This window comes from Dendrobates tinctorius, unplaced genomic scaffold (genome assembly GCF_039654945.1).
Source record: "Dendrobates tinctorius isolate UK_male_01 unplaced genomic scaffold, ASM3965494v1 ptg000177l, whole genome shotgun sequence".
NCBI classification, from domain to species: Eukaryota; Metazoa; Chordata; class Amphibia; order Anura; family Dendrobatidae; genus Dendrobates; species Dendrobates tinctorius.
Window position 1 is genome coordinate 8,366,924 of NW_027361844.1, and position 13,759 is coordinate 8,380,682.

General features: G+C 43.2%; 1 protein-coding gene across 3 annotated transcripts in view; it reads right to left on the reverse strand.

The window, feature by feature from the left end:
- CDK15 (cyclin dependent kinase 15) overlaps positions 1–13,759 on the reverse strand; it is a 425,222-nt gene that overhangs the window by 339,542 nt on the left and 71,921 nt on the right. Inside the window, exon 3 of one of the 3 annotated variants that reach the window (XM_073551522.1) lies at positions 10,574–10,810. The exons of the other annotated variants lie outside the window; for them this stretch is intronic. Within the exon in view, the coding sequence (XP_073407623.1) occupies positions 10,574–10,681 (108 nt within the window). The 5' untranslated portion in view covers positions 10,682–10,810. The remainder of the gene's footprint in view (positions 1–10,573; positions 10,811–13,759) is intronic. 3 annotated transcript variants of the gene reach the window in all.

Sequence of the window (13,759 nt, forward strand, 5' to 3'; positions counted from 1 at the left end):
CCTTAAGATGTGGTGAATGCAGTCTATTTATTCCAACTATCAATTGATGTTGATGTGTTACTGAAGACGAGCAATGCCTGTCCTGGGTGTCCTTTTGGGCAGCTATGAGGTGTACCTGACTGGTGCTAAAAAAAAGGAGTGTTAGTCTGTGTGCTTCCCGGCTTTCATTCTTTTTGGTACAGATAAGATATGGATAGACAGATATGGATAAATGGATAGATAGAGCAGATTTCTAATCTGCTTTTGCTATTGAAAACATTATCTATGAGCTCAAAAACCTTTCAGGTGATGCGGTTTTTTAAAAAGCTGATCTGCTTTTGCAGTTGAAAAACGTATCCTCAAAAAACGCAGCAAAAACGCTGTGTGTGAATGTAACCTTAGATCAGAAATAGAACAGCCATTTATAGGACATTTCATAACTTTCCCAAATTCCTATGAAAAAATATTCAGCACATTCTGCATTGAACTACTGTACCCAATCTATTATATATTTTAGGAGTCGGAGTCGGACCATTTTATACCGACTCCGACTCCACAGCCCTGGTCACAAGTTCTAGTACTGTCTGTTTTCTCTTGGACAGCAAACTAACAGATAGACTTTCATTGATCCATACACACTTCGGTTTGAAAAACAAATTCATGTCTCTATTCGGAAGGTCTCAGAGTTAGGCCACGTTCACACACTCAGTATTTGGTCAGCATTTTACATCAGTATTTGTAAGCCAAAACCAGGAGTGGAACATTCAGAGGAAAACTATAATAGAAACACGTCGCCACTTCTGGATTTATCACCCACTCCTGGTTTTGGCTTAGATGTAAAATACTGACCAAATACTCAATGTATGAACGTGGCCTAGGTCCTATTCTAATCTGTTCTGCAGCTCAGGCTTGGCCCTGAAAGTCCATGGGGATCCATCTAAAATGGATGGAACATGGAAGATATCTATTAAATTCAGTGTTCCATATGAGTTTAATCCGTTTTTCACTGATCTATGTTTTTTCCTGAGCATCCCATCCTCTGGAATTGAGTGCCTCAACACGTCTGATTGTCCTACATGATAGAAACCTTCAGATGTAACCTGAAAACTCATCTCCAGAAAAGCCTACAGCCTGCAATAACCCCGCTGACAACTCACTACCACCCGGAGCTACTGCAACCCCCAGACCTCCTATCTCCTTCCCCATTACCCTGTAGACTGTGAACCTGTGAGGACAGGGTTCTCTCCCCTCTGGTCCAGTCTGTCACTGTTATTTGTAATTTATATATGTGTGTAAACCCTCTTCACATATACAGCACAATGGAATCAATGGTGCTTTAAAAATAAACATTATTATTATTATTATTAATAATAAAAATGTGAACACTGTTTTTACTATCAAACTTAGGATACATTCAGACGTCCGTTCCAGAACTCAGGCAAGTCATATGTTCAAATTGAGGCTGCCTGCTAAATTTACATGCGCTGTTAAACCATGGAGATAAATGTCTAGCATATAGCATATAAGCATTTGTTACTAGACATATAGGTGCATCACAATAAATTAATATATACAGTGTATATATATATATATATATATATATCTCTATACACAGTGGGGGGAAAAAAAGTATTTCGTCAGCCACCAATTGTGCATGTTCTCCCACTTAAAAAGATGAGAAGCCTGTAACTGACATCATAGGTAGACCACAACTATGAGAGTCAAAATGAGAACACAAATCCAGAAAATCACCTTGTTTGATTTGGCAAGATATATTTTTGCAAATTATGGTGGAAAATAAGTATTTGGTCACCTAAAAACATGCAAGATTTCTGGCTCTCACAGACCTGTAACTTCTTCTTGGAGAGTCTCCTCTGTCCTCCACTCATTACCTGTAGCAATGGCACTTGTTTGAACATGTTATCACTAAAAAAGACACCTGTCCACAACCTCAAACAGTCACACTCCAAACTACACTATGGTGAAGACCAAAGATCTGTCGAAGGACACCAGAAACAAAATTGTAGCCCTGCACCAGGCTGGGAACACTGAATCTGCAATAAGCAAGCAGCTTGGTGTGATGAAATCAACTGTCGGATAAATAATAAGAAAATAGAAGACATTGAAGACCACTGATAATCTCCCACGATCTGGGACTCCACGCAAGAACTCACCCCGTGGGGTCAAAATTATCACAAGAACGATGAACAAGAATCCCAGAAACACACGGGGGGACCTAGTGAATGACCTGCATAGAGCTGGGACCACCGTAACAAAGGCTACCATCAGTAACACACTACGCCGCCAGGGACTCAGATCCTGCAGTGCCATACGTGTCCTCCTGCTTAAGACAGTACATCTCTGGGCCTGTCTGAAGTTTGCTAGAGAGCATTTGGATTACCCAGAAGAGTATTGGGAGAATGTCATATGGTCTGATCAAACCAAAGTAGAGCTGTTTGGTAGAAACAAAACTCATTGTGTATGGAGGAGACTGAATGCTGAGTTGAAACCAAAGAACACCATACCTATTGTGAAGTATGGAGGTGGCAACATCATGCTTTGGTGCTGTTTCTCTAAAAGAATGAATGGTGCCATGGATCATGAGATTTTGAGTGCAAACCTCCCTCCGTCAGCAAGGGCATTGAAGATGAAACGTGGATGGATCTTTCAGCATGATAATGATCCCAAGCACACTGCCAGGGCAACGAAGGAGTGACTTCATAAGAAGCACATGAAGGTCCTGGAATGGCCTAGCCAGTCTCCATATCTCAATCTCATAGAAAACATTTGGAAGGATTTGAAAGTCCGTGTTGCCCAGCGACAGGCCCAAAACATCACTGCTTTAGGGTAGATCTGCATGGAGGAATGGGCCAACATACCACCAACAGTGTGTGCCAACCTTGTGAAGACTTACAGAAAACGTTTGACCTCTGTCATTGCCAACAAAGGATATATAACAAAATATTGAGATGAACTTTTGTTAATGACCAAATACAGTTGTGGCCATAAGTATTGACACCCCTGCAATTCTGTCAGATAATACTCAGTTTCTTCCTGAAAATGATTGCAAACACAAATTCTTTGGTATTATGTTCATTTAATTTGTCTTAAATGAAAAAACAAACGAGAATGAAGCAAAAAGCAAAATATTGATCATTTCACACAAAACTCCAAAAATGGGCCAGACAAAAGTATTCGCACCCTCAGCCTAATACTTGGTTGCACAACCTTTAGCTAAAATAACTGCGACCAACCGCTTCCGGTAACCATCAATGAGTTTCTTACAATGCTCTGCTGGAATTTTAGACCATTCTTCCTTGGCAATCTGCTCCAGGTCCCTGATATTTGAAGGGTGCCTTCTCCAAACTGCCATTTTTAGATCTCTCCACAGGTGTTCTATGGGATTCAGGTCTGGACTCATTGCTGGCCACCTTAGAAGTCTCCAGTGCTTTCTCTCAAACCATTTTCTAGTGCTTTTTGAAGTGTGTTTTGGGTCATTGTCCTGCTGGAAGACCCATGACCTCTGAGGGAGACCCAGATTTCTCACACTGGGCCCTACATTATGCTGCAAAATTTGTTGGTAGTCTTCAGACTTCATAATGCCATGCACACGGTCAAGCAGTCCAGTGCCAGAGGCAGCAAAGCAACCCCAAAACATCAGGGAACCTCCGCCATGTTTGACTGTAGGGACCGTGTTCTTTTCTTTGAATGCCTCTTTTTTTCTCCTGTAAACTCTATGTTGATGCCTTTGCCCAAAAAGCTCTACTTTTGTCTCATATGACCAGAGAACATTCTTCCAAAACGTTTTAGGCTTTTTCAGGTAAGTTTTGGCAAACTCCAGCCTGGCTTTTTTATGTCTCGGGGTAAGAAGTGGAGTCTTCCTGGGTCTCCTACCATACAATCCCTTTTCATTCAGACGCCGACGGATAGTACGGGTTGACACTGTTGTACCCTCGGACTGCAGGGCCGCTTTAACTTGTTTGGATGTTAGTCGAGGTTCTTTATCCAACATCCGCACAATCTTGCAATGAAATCTCTTGTCAATTTTTCTTTTCCGTCCACATCTAGGGAGGTTAGCTACAGTGCCATGGGCTTTAAACTTCTTGATGACACTGCGCACGGTAGACACAGGAACATTCAGGTCTTTGGAGATGGACTTGTAGCCTTGAGATTGCTCATGCTTCCTCACAATTTGGTTTCTCAAGTCCTCAGACAGTTCTTTGGTCTTCTTTCTCTCCATGCTCAATGTGGTACACACAAGGACACAGGACAGAGGTTGAGTCAACTTTAATCCATGTCAACTGGCTGCAAGTGTGATTTAGTTATTGCCAACACCTGTTAGGTGCCACAGGTAAGTTACAGGTGCTGTTAATTACACAAATTAGAGAAGCATCACATGATTTTTCGAACAGTGCCAATACTTTTGTGAACCCTCTTTTTTATGTTTGGTGTGGAATTATATCCAATTTGGCTTTAGGACAATTCTTTTTGTGTTTTTTTCATTTAAGACAAATTAAATGAAGATAATAATACCAAAGAATTTGTGTTTGCAATCATTTTCAGGAAGAAACTGAGTATTATCTGACAAAACTGCAGGGGTGTCAATACTTTTGGCCACACCTGTACTTATTTTCCACCATAATTTGCAAAATAAATCTTGCCTAATCAGACAAGGTGATTACCTGGAATTTTTTCTTATTTTGACTCTCATAGTTGTAGTCTACCTATGATGTCAATTACAGGCCTCTCATCTTTTTAAGTGGGAGAACTTGCACAATTGACTAAATACTCTTTTCCCCACTGTGTGTGTGTGTGTGTGTGTGTGTGCGCGCATGTGTATATATATATATATATATATAGATATACACTGTTCAAAAAAATAAAGGGAACACTTAAACAACAGAATATAACTCCAAGTGAATCAAACTTTTGTGAAATCAAACTGTCCACTTAGGAAGCAACACCGGTTGACAATCAATTTCACATGCTTTTGTGCAAATAGAATAGACAGCAGATGGAAATTATTGGCAATTATCAAGACACACTCAATAAAGGAGTGGTTCTGCAGGTGGGAAATACAAGCCACATCTCAGTACCTATGCTTTCTGGCTGATGTTTTGGTCACTTTTGAATGTTGGTTGTGCTTTCACACTCGTGGTAACATGAAACGGACTCTACAACCCACGCAAGTAGCTCAGGTAGTGCAGCTCATGCAGGATGACACATCAATGCGAGCTGTGGCAAGAAGGTTTGCTGTGTCTGTCAGTGTAGTGTCCAGAGGCGCTACGAGGAGACAGGCCAGTACACCAGGAGATGTGGAAGGGGCAGTAGGAGGGCAACAACCCAGCAGCAGGACCGCTACCTCTGCCTTTGTGCAAGGAGGAAGAGGAGGAGCATTGCCAGAGCCCTGCAAAATGACCTCTGTTATGAATAAGTCACCGAGGAGGAAAAAACAAAAAGCAAGCTAAGCCCAGAAAACCGGAGAGGTTGGTAACTAGTGGATTCCAGACCCCTGAACCTATCCACAACAACTAGCAGTAGCCGTGGAGCGTGCCTACGGTGGTCCTAGACACCTCGTCACGGCCGGAGACCTAAATAAGCCTAAAGAAAGAAAGGGAAAATCTAAACTGCCCCAGAGCAGACCCCAAAGCAATAGACAGCCCCCAACATGTATTGTCGGTGAAACAAGATGAAAACACAAACACAGATAGAAAGATAGGCTGAGCAAACGATGGGGCCCTCACTAACTAGAAAGGACAGGAAAGAAAAGCTGCTGTCTGCAATCACGCAAAAAACCCTGCCAAAAAATGTCCAACACGTCTGATAGAAAAAGGCCCTGAAGTCGCTTGACTTCAAATCCCTATATCAGCACTCAGGTATATTCTGAAGACAGAGCAAAAGTGTTACGGCGGCAGAACATGCTTAAAAAAAATATAAATAAGCGTGTTCGCCGCCCAGGGTCCACCGTGCGGCAGATGGAAAGACCGCTGCTAACAGAGGCAGAGCACTACGGCGGTAATGTGCACTGGGTATAACTGCACCCAATATGCACTGAGGCAAGCTCAGTTCACACACAGAGCTGCACGCACAGAGTATACAATAACGCTGAGTCTGTTCTATGTCACAGACTGACAGCAACACAGATACGGTATTTAAGGTCACAGGAGTAGCCTTAAACCGCAGGACTACTCCGTCTAGACCTACCGTAACAAAAGATGCAGAACGTCGCAACTGCAAACGTCCGACAGACTGCAACCGCAGCGCGGTGTGCACGGAGCCACAGAGGAGACACCGCAAACTCGCTGGCGCGATGCAGGACGCTAGCTGCTGGAAAAGTATAGCTGGAGTGCGCTGACGCTAGCGCTGCTACTGGTGGCTGCCCAATCACTCACACAATCGTAATATCAGAGGAAAGGGGTTTCATAATAAGTCAGTCACCAGTCCAAGCATCCATCACCATACATACAGCAGCAGTATGAAAATACTAGCGCATGGCATAGCGGCCATGCGCACTTTTTATAGCGTACGGGACCTGCCGGAAATCTCCAGAGCCCTGAGCATAACCAATCAAATCAGGAGCAGGACCTGAGCACCTGACTCCTGAACTCCAATGAGAGCTAGTCCCGTGAGCATGCTCAGAAGCTGGGACAAAGGACTTAGCCTCTGGAGACAAATGTGTGAATCTGGATTCCCGCATAGGCATTATAGAACCCAGATTCCTAACAAAAAGAGATCAACTGATCAGAGACAAAATGGGGATTCAGCCCAGTCCCAGCCAGGGCTGGCTGAACACAAAAACTAAGTAAACCAGACAAAAACTCATATGAACAATAGCAGAGAAAACTTAGCTTTAAGAAGGCAGGAACCAAACTGGAAACCAGAAGCCACAGTCAGGAGAAATCACCAGCAAGAAACTAGGGAGTCGGCTGCCTTAAATCCAATCAGAAACTACTGATATCCAATCGCAGTCCTCTTCCTTAGGTGGCCGGTCTCTGTCATTTAGATCAGCTTCATTACCTCCCTTCAACAACAGAGGGAGTCCAGACAGAGAACTCACTACTCCTCTGTCAGCACACCCAACTCCATAACCCTCACCAGAAGCCAGAGGCAAACCCAAAAATGAGCTCACAACAGACCTCCAACAGGCCACAAATGTGCATGAGTCTGCACAAACGGTTAGAAACCGACTCCATGAGGATGGTCTAAGAGCCCGACATCCACAGATGGGGGTTGTGCTCACAGAACAACACCGTGCAGGATGCTTGGCATTTGCCACAGAACACCAGGATTGGCAAATTCGCCACTGATGCCCTGTGCTCTTCACAGATGAAAGTGGGTTCACACTGAACACATGTGACAGACATAACAGAGTCTGGAGATGCCGTGGAGAGCGATCTGCTGCCTGCAACATCCTTCAGCATGACTGGTTTGGCAGTAGGTCAGTAATGGTGTGGGGTGGCATTTGTTTGGAGGGCCACAGAGCCCTCCATGTGCTTGCCAGAGGTAGCCTGACTGCCATTAGGTACTGAGATGAGATCCTCAGATCCCTTGTGAGACCATATGCTGGTGCGGTTCGCCCTGGGTTCTTCCTAATGCAGGACAATGCCAGACCTCATGTGGCTGGAGTGTGTCAGCAGTTCCTGCAAGATGAAGGCATTGAAGCTATGGACTGGCCGCCCGTTCCCCAGATCTGAATCCAATTGAGCACATCTGGGACATCATGTTTCACTCCATCCACCAACGTCACATTGCACCACAGACTGTCCAGAACTTGGCGGATGCTTTAGTCCAGGTCTGTGAGGAGATCCCTCAGGAGACCATCCGCTGCCTCATCAGCAGCATGCCCAGGCGTTGTACAGTAGGGAGGTCATACAGGAACGTGGAGGTCACACACAATACTGAGCATCTTTTCCTTGTCATGAGGCATTTCCACTGAATTTGGATCAGACTGTAATTTGATTTTCCACTTTGATTTTGAGTATCATTCCAAATCCAGACCTCCATGGGATATTCATTTTGATTTACATTGATAATTGTTATGTTTTATTGTTCTGAACACATTCCACTATGCAATGAATAAAAATTTGCAACTGGAATATTTAATTAAGAGATATCTAGGATGTGGTATTTTAGTGTTCCCTTTATTTTTTTGAGTAGTATATATGCCTGCAGACAATGTTCATGACCACTCGGAGAATAACTACGACACCAATTGAGGAGAAAAACTGAAATAAGGTCAAAAGTACCAAACGTATCTGACTAAAATAAAAATAGCTTTATTAACAACACCAATGGACATGTGGTGGCACAAAAGGCGCTCACACAGAAGGCATAAAATAATTATATAACATATAAATAGATAAAAAGCAGCATGTACATGTAGAACTAGAAATAGTTACAACTATATAAGGCCAGGTTCACTTAGCGTTAATGCAGTTCGTTCAACGCATAGTGTTGACAGACTACGTTAACGCTACTCCCATAACGCGATCGCTAGCAGTGACGGACCCTCGGATGCTCCAGCCCGCTTCCGAGGGGGTCGTCACAGAATGACGAAACATCGCTAACGCATGCCGATTATGGCATGCATTAGCGATGCGCTTGTCAATAGCAGTGTATGGGTGCGTTAACGCATCCGTTACATAGCGTTAATGCCGCTATGTAACGGATGCGTTAAACGCACCTCCTAAATGCTATGTGAACCCAGCCTAATGGAATTATACAACCCAGATCAAAGTGCAGCAGTGTAAAACAATAACATTACAGCTATAGGTATAATACTGAAGCAGGTACATCTATTTTCCCACTAACAAAGTTGATTTTAATCAATAGGTCTTAGAATAATAATAATTTCCACAGTTGGATGTGTTAAATAAAATGTTCCTGTGCTGAGATAATCTTATAAATGTGCCCCTGCTGTGTAATGGCTGTGTCTCATCATGCAGGAACATGGTCTGATCATACCACAGCTCCTGAGCATAGGGGGGAGAGAAAAAACGTATAACGATATTATAGCATGGGATCAGAAATAATTCTTTCTTTGAGGTAGAACATTTTTAAAAAAAGGCAGGGAAAGAAATGTTTTACCTCACAAAAAGAATCAGCTGTGATACCCTGCTGTCTTCTCTGTATCCTCTCTTTTGCCTTCTCCTCTGCCCAGGAGCTGTGGTATGATCAGACCATGTACCTGCACGGTCAGACACAGCCATTACACAGCAGGGGCACATTTATAAGATTATCTCAGCACAAGAAAAAAAAAATCTAAACACAACCAGTTGTAGATATTATTATTATTATTCCAGGGTCTATTGATTAAAATCAACTTTACAATTTACTTTGTTAGATGGAGAACCCCTTTAAGCATGGCATTAGGATGTAACACCTCATATGAAGAGCAGAAGCGCAAAGTCAAAAAAGATATAGCTATACATGTAGAGTTTAGTGAAAGAGATAACAAGTCTGTTGCTATCAAGAGAATATATCTACATCAGAGTCTAAATTGCCTTTTACATTTAGCGATGCACCAGCGATCCGACTAGGTCAGGATCGCTGGTGCATCGCTAAATGATCGCTAGTGAGCTTTCACACAGGCAGATCTCACAGCGATGCAGCAGCGACGCAGCGCACGATACTCACCTTTCACACACAGCGATCCAGACGTCCTCCCGCCCACCTCCATGCGTCGCTCGTCTCACACAGCAGGAAGCCCAGCAGGAAGCAGACGACGAGAAATGGAGCCGGACATTCTCGCGCGATCAGCGATGGACAGTGGGGGAGCCGGTCGGAGGTAAGTATCACACACAGCGATATCGCTAGCAATATCGCTATAACGTCACAAAATCAGTGACGTTTTAGCGATATTGCTAGCGATATCGCTATGTGTAAAACCCCCTTAAGTAACTATATGTATATGTAAGGTGACTGCATACTGCAATGAATCCAACTTACTGACAAGCAAAATATACCAAGCCTGCTGACACATAGGCTGCAAGGGAAAGATCGCACCAGTTGTGGTTCACAGCTCCTGGTTTGGCACCACATGTGCAGCTGTGAACCACAGCAGGTAGAATTTTTCCCTAGGCTGTATTATAAGTTAAGAGGTACAGGGGGCAGGGCAGGAAATTAATAGAGATTGTTTGAATGGGAGCAGTTGGACATACACTGTCATGTCCTGTGTTTCTTCTTATGATGGTTTAATACAAGGACTGAGAAATCCTGATTATACAGGCAGTTCATGGCTGGTGGTTGAAGGTTTCTTATTTTGAAGAAAGTCACCTTTTACCTCACAAACTTTAGGCGTCCAAACGCTAGTTATGCCATCCGTACAAGTACCTTGAATTGAGTCCCTGGTCAGTCAATAGTTAAACATATGCAGTATAACTCACTGCCTGACTACGCACATAGACTTGGTGGAGCCAGGTAGAAACCGTCACTTGATGACGTACAGCGATAGTAAGGTTATAGGTATAATTACATACAATGTCCCATATTAATAAGATTATGAGAACACATGGCCAATTAGATATTATCATTACATACATGATATGTAGCACAGAACAATACAAAACGGGTTATATGCAGTTATCTCACATACCTCCAAGTTAGGAGAATCCTCACATCCAGATCTATTGTCCTGTTGATACTCAGGGACATCTCTCCTAGATCCACAGCACACCGCATTGACACACAGTACTTCACCCATTAGCTCCTATGCTTCTCGTACATTCATTGTGCCTTATATTCTATCTTGCCAGTACTGTATTCACATGACTCACATGACTCCCCAGCTTCCAGAAAACAGACCCATGACTCAAGCTGCTTCCCACATTCTCTAGGATTCCAAAAACATACAGTTTTCTGGTTAGAATGTCACGCCAATGTATCTGCTTTACTTATGGATTGCGTGTTTCTAGAGATTCAGTATGAATGTGACAAATCTGATAACAAAGGAGCAGGGCCGGACTGGGACAAAAAAGCAGCCCTGCCACACAAACCCCACCAGCCCACATACTATAGCACTCATCAGTGAATTTTTGCTATACTTTGTTGTCCCCTCATCACTATTAAAGGAGTTATTTGAAGAGCCACATATTAATGGTGTCACAGTGCGTATTGACCACAGCTCCATTTACATGGTGCTCTTCAAAGCTACATTTCCTAGGGGGGTCCCAGCGGTCAGATCCACAACAAACAAAGTCATACCCTATCCAAAAGATAGGGTAGAACTTCCAAATTTGGATAACCCTCCATACAGTATTATGGGCACCACATAATCCTCCATACAGTATTATGTGCATCACTTAGTCCTCCATACATTGTTATTGGTACGACATAGTCCTCTTTACAGTATTTTGGGCACCATATAGTCCTCTATACAGTATTATAGGCACCATATAGTCTTCAATACAGTATTATGGGCCCCACATAGTCCTCCATACAGTATTATGGGCACAACATAGTCCTACATACAGTATTATACAGTTGTGGCCAAAAGTATTGACACCCCTGCAATTCTGTCAGATAATACTCAGTTTCTTCCTGAAAATGATTGTAAACACAAATTCTTTGGTATTATTATCTTCATTTAATTTGTCTTAAATGAAAAAACACAAAAGAGAATGAAGCAAAAAGCAAAACATTGATCATTTCACACAAAACTCCAAAAATGGGCCAGACAAAAGTATTCGCACCCTCAGCCTAATACTTGGTTGCACAACCTTTAGCCAAAATAACTGCGACCAACCGCTTCCGGTAACCATCAATGAGTTTCTTACAATGCTCTGCTGGAATTTTAGACCATTCTTCTTTGGCAAACTGCTCCAGGTACCTGATATTCGAAGGGTGCCTTCTCCAAACTGCCATTTTTAGATCTCTCCACAGGTGTTCTATGGGATTCAGGTCTGGACTCATTGCTGGCAACCTTAGAAGTCTCCAGGTCTTTCTCTCAAACCATTTTCTAGTGCTTTTTGAAGTGTGTTTTGGGACATTGTCCTGCTGGAAGACCCATGACCTCTGAGGGAGACCCAGCTTTCTCACACTGGGCCCTACATTATGCTGCAAAATGTGTTGGTAGTCTTCTGACTTCATAATGCCATGCACACGGTTAAGCAGTCCAGTGCCAGAGGCAGCAAAGCAACCCCAAAACATCAGGGAACCTCCGCCATGTTTGACTGTAGGGACCGTGTTCTTTTCTTTGAATGCCGCTTTTTTTCTCCTGTAAACTCTATGTTGATGCCTTTGCCCAAAAAGCTCTACTTTTGTCTCATCTGACCAGAGAACATTCTTCCAAAACGTTTTAGGCTTTTTCAGGTAAGTTTTGGCAAACTCCAGCCTGGCTTTTTTATGTCTCGGGGTAAGAAGTGGGGTCTTCCTGGGTCTCCTACCATGCAGACCCTTTTCATTCAGACACCGACGGATCGTAAGGGTTGACACTGTTGTACCCTCGGACTGCAGGGCAGCTTGAACTTGTTTGGATGTTAGTCAAGGTTCTTTATCCAACATCCGCACAATCTTGCGTTGAAATCTCTTGTCAATTTTTCTTTTCCGTCCACATCTAGGGAGGTTAGCCACAGTGCCATGAGCTTTAAACTTCTTGATGACACTGCGCACGGTAGACACAGGAACATTCAGGTCTTTGGAGATGGACTTGTGGCCTTGAGATTGCTCATGCTTCCTCACAATTTGGTTTCTCAAGTCCTCAGACAGTTCTTTGGTCTTCTTTCTTTTCTCCATGCTCAATGTGGTACACACAAGGACACAGGACAGAGGTTGAGTCAAATTTAATCCATGTCAACTGGCTGCAAGTGTGATTTAGTTATTGCCAACACCTGTTAGCTGCCACAGGTAAGTTACAGGTGCTGTTAGAGAAGCATCACATGATTTTTCGAACAGTGCCAATACTTTTGTGAACCCTCTTTTTTATGTTTGGTGTGGAATTATATCCAATTTGGCTTTAGGACAATTCTTTTTGTGTTTTTTTTTCATTTAAGACAAATTAAATGAAGATAATAATACCAAAGAATTTGTGTTTGCAATCATTTTCAGGAAGAAACTGAGTATTATCTGACAGAATTGCAGGGGTGTCAATACTTTTGGCCATAACTGTAGGCATCAAATAGTCCTCCATACAGTATTATGGGCACCACATAGTCCTCCATACAGTATTATGGGCAACACATAATGCTCCATACAGTATAATGGCCCCATATATTGCTCCATACAGTAAAATGGGCCCCACATATTCTTCCATATGGTACAATGAGCCCACATAATGCTCCATACAGTATTACGGGCCCCATACATTACTGCATACAGTTTTATGGGCCCCATATATTACTTCACACAGTATAATGGGCCCCATATATTACTTTATACAGTATAATGGGCCCCATATATTACTTCATACAGTATAATGGGTCCCATATAATACTTCTCCCTGTCCCCACTGCTCTGGTCTCCTCAGTGTATTCTGCTTGGCACAGAGGATGCGCTGTAGTGCTGTCATTGTGCCCTCTGCACTAAGACGTCACAGAGCTCAGACGCAGAGGGGGAATGATGGGAGAGGGAGCATCAGCAGCTGGCTCCCACACTCATCATTGTTTTCAACTGTGTCGGCGCTGGCACAGGAGCCCCACTACTTACAAGCCCCATAGCATGCCAAGTCCCCGACGGCACTTGCTCGCTTTCGCCAGGTGGTGATGTAAGCCCTGATATATGTGTCATAATTGAGCAGCACCAAATATCAACCAGTAGGTGAAATGCTTTTAGGACACACACCCTT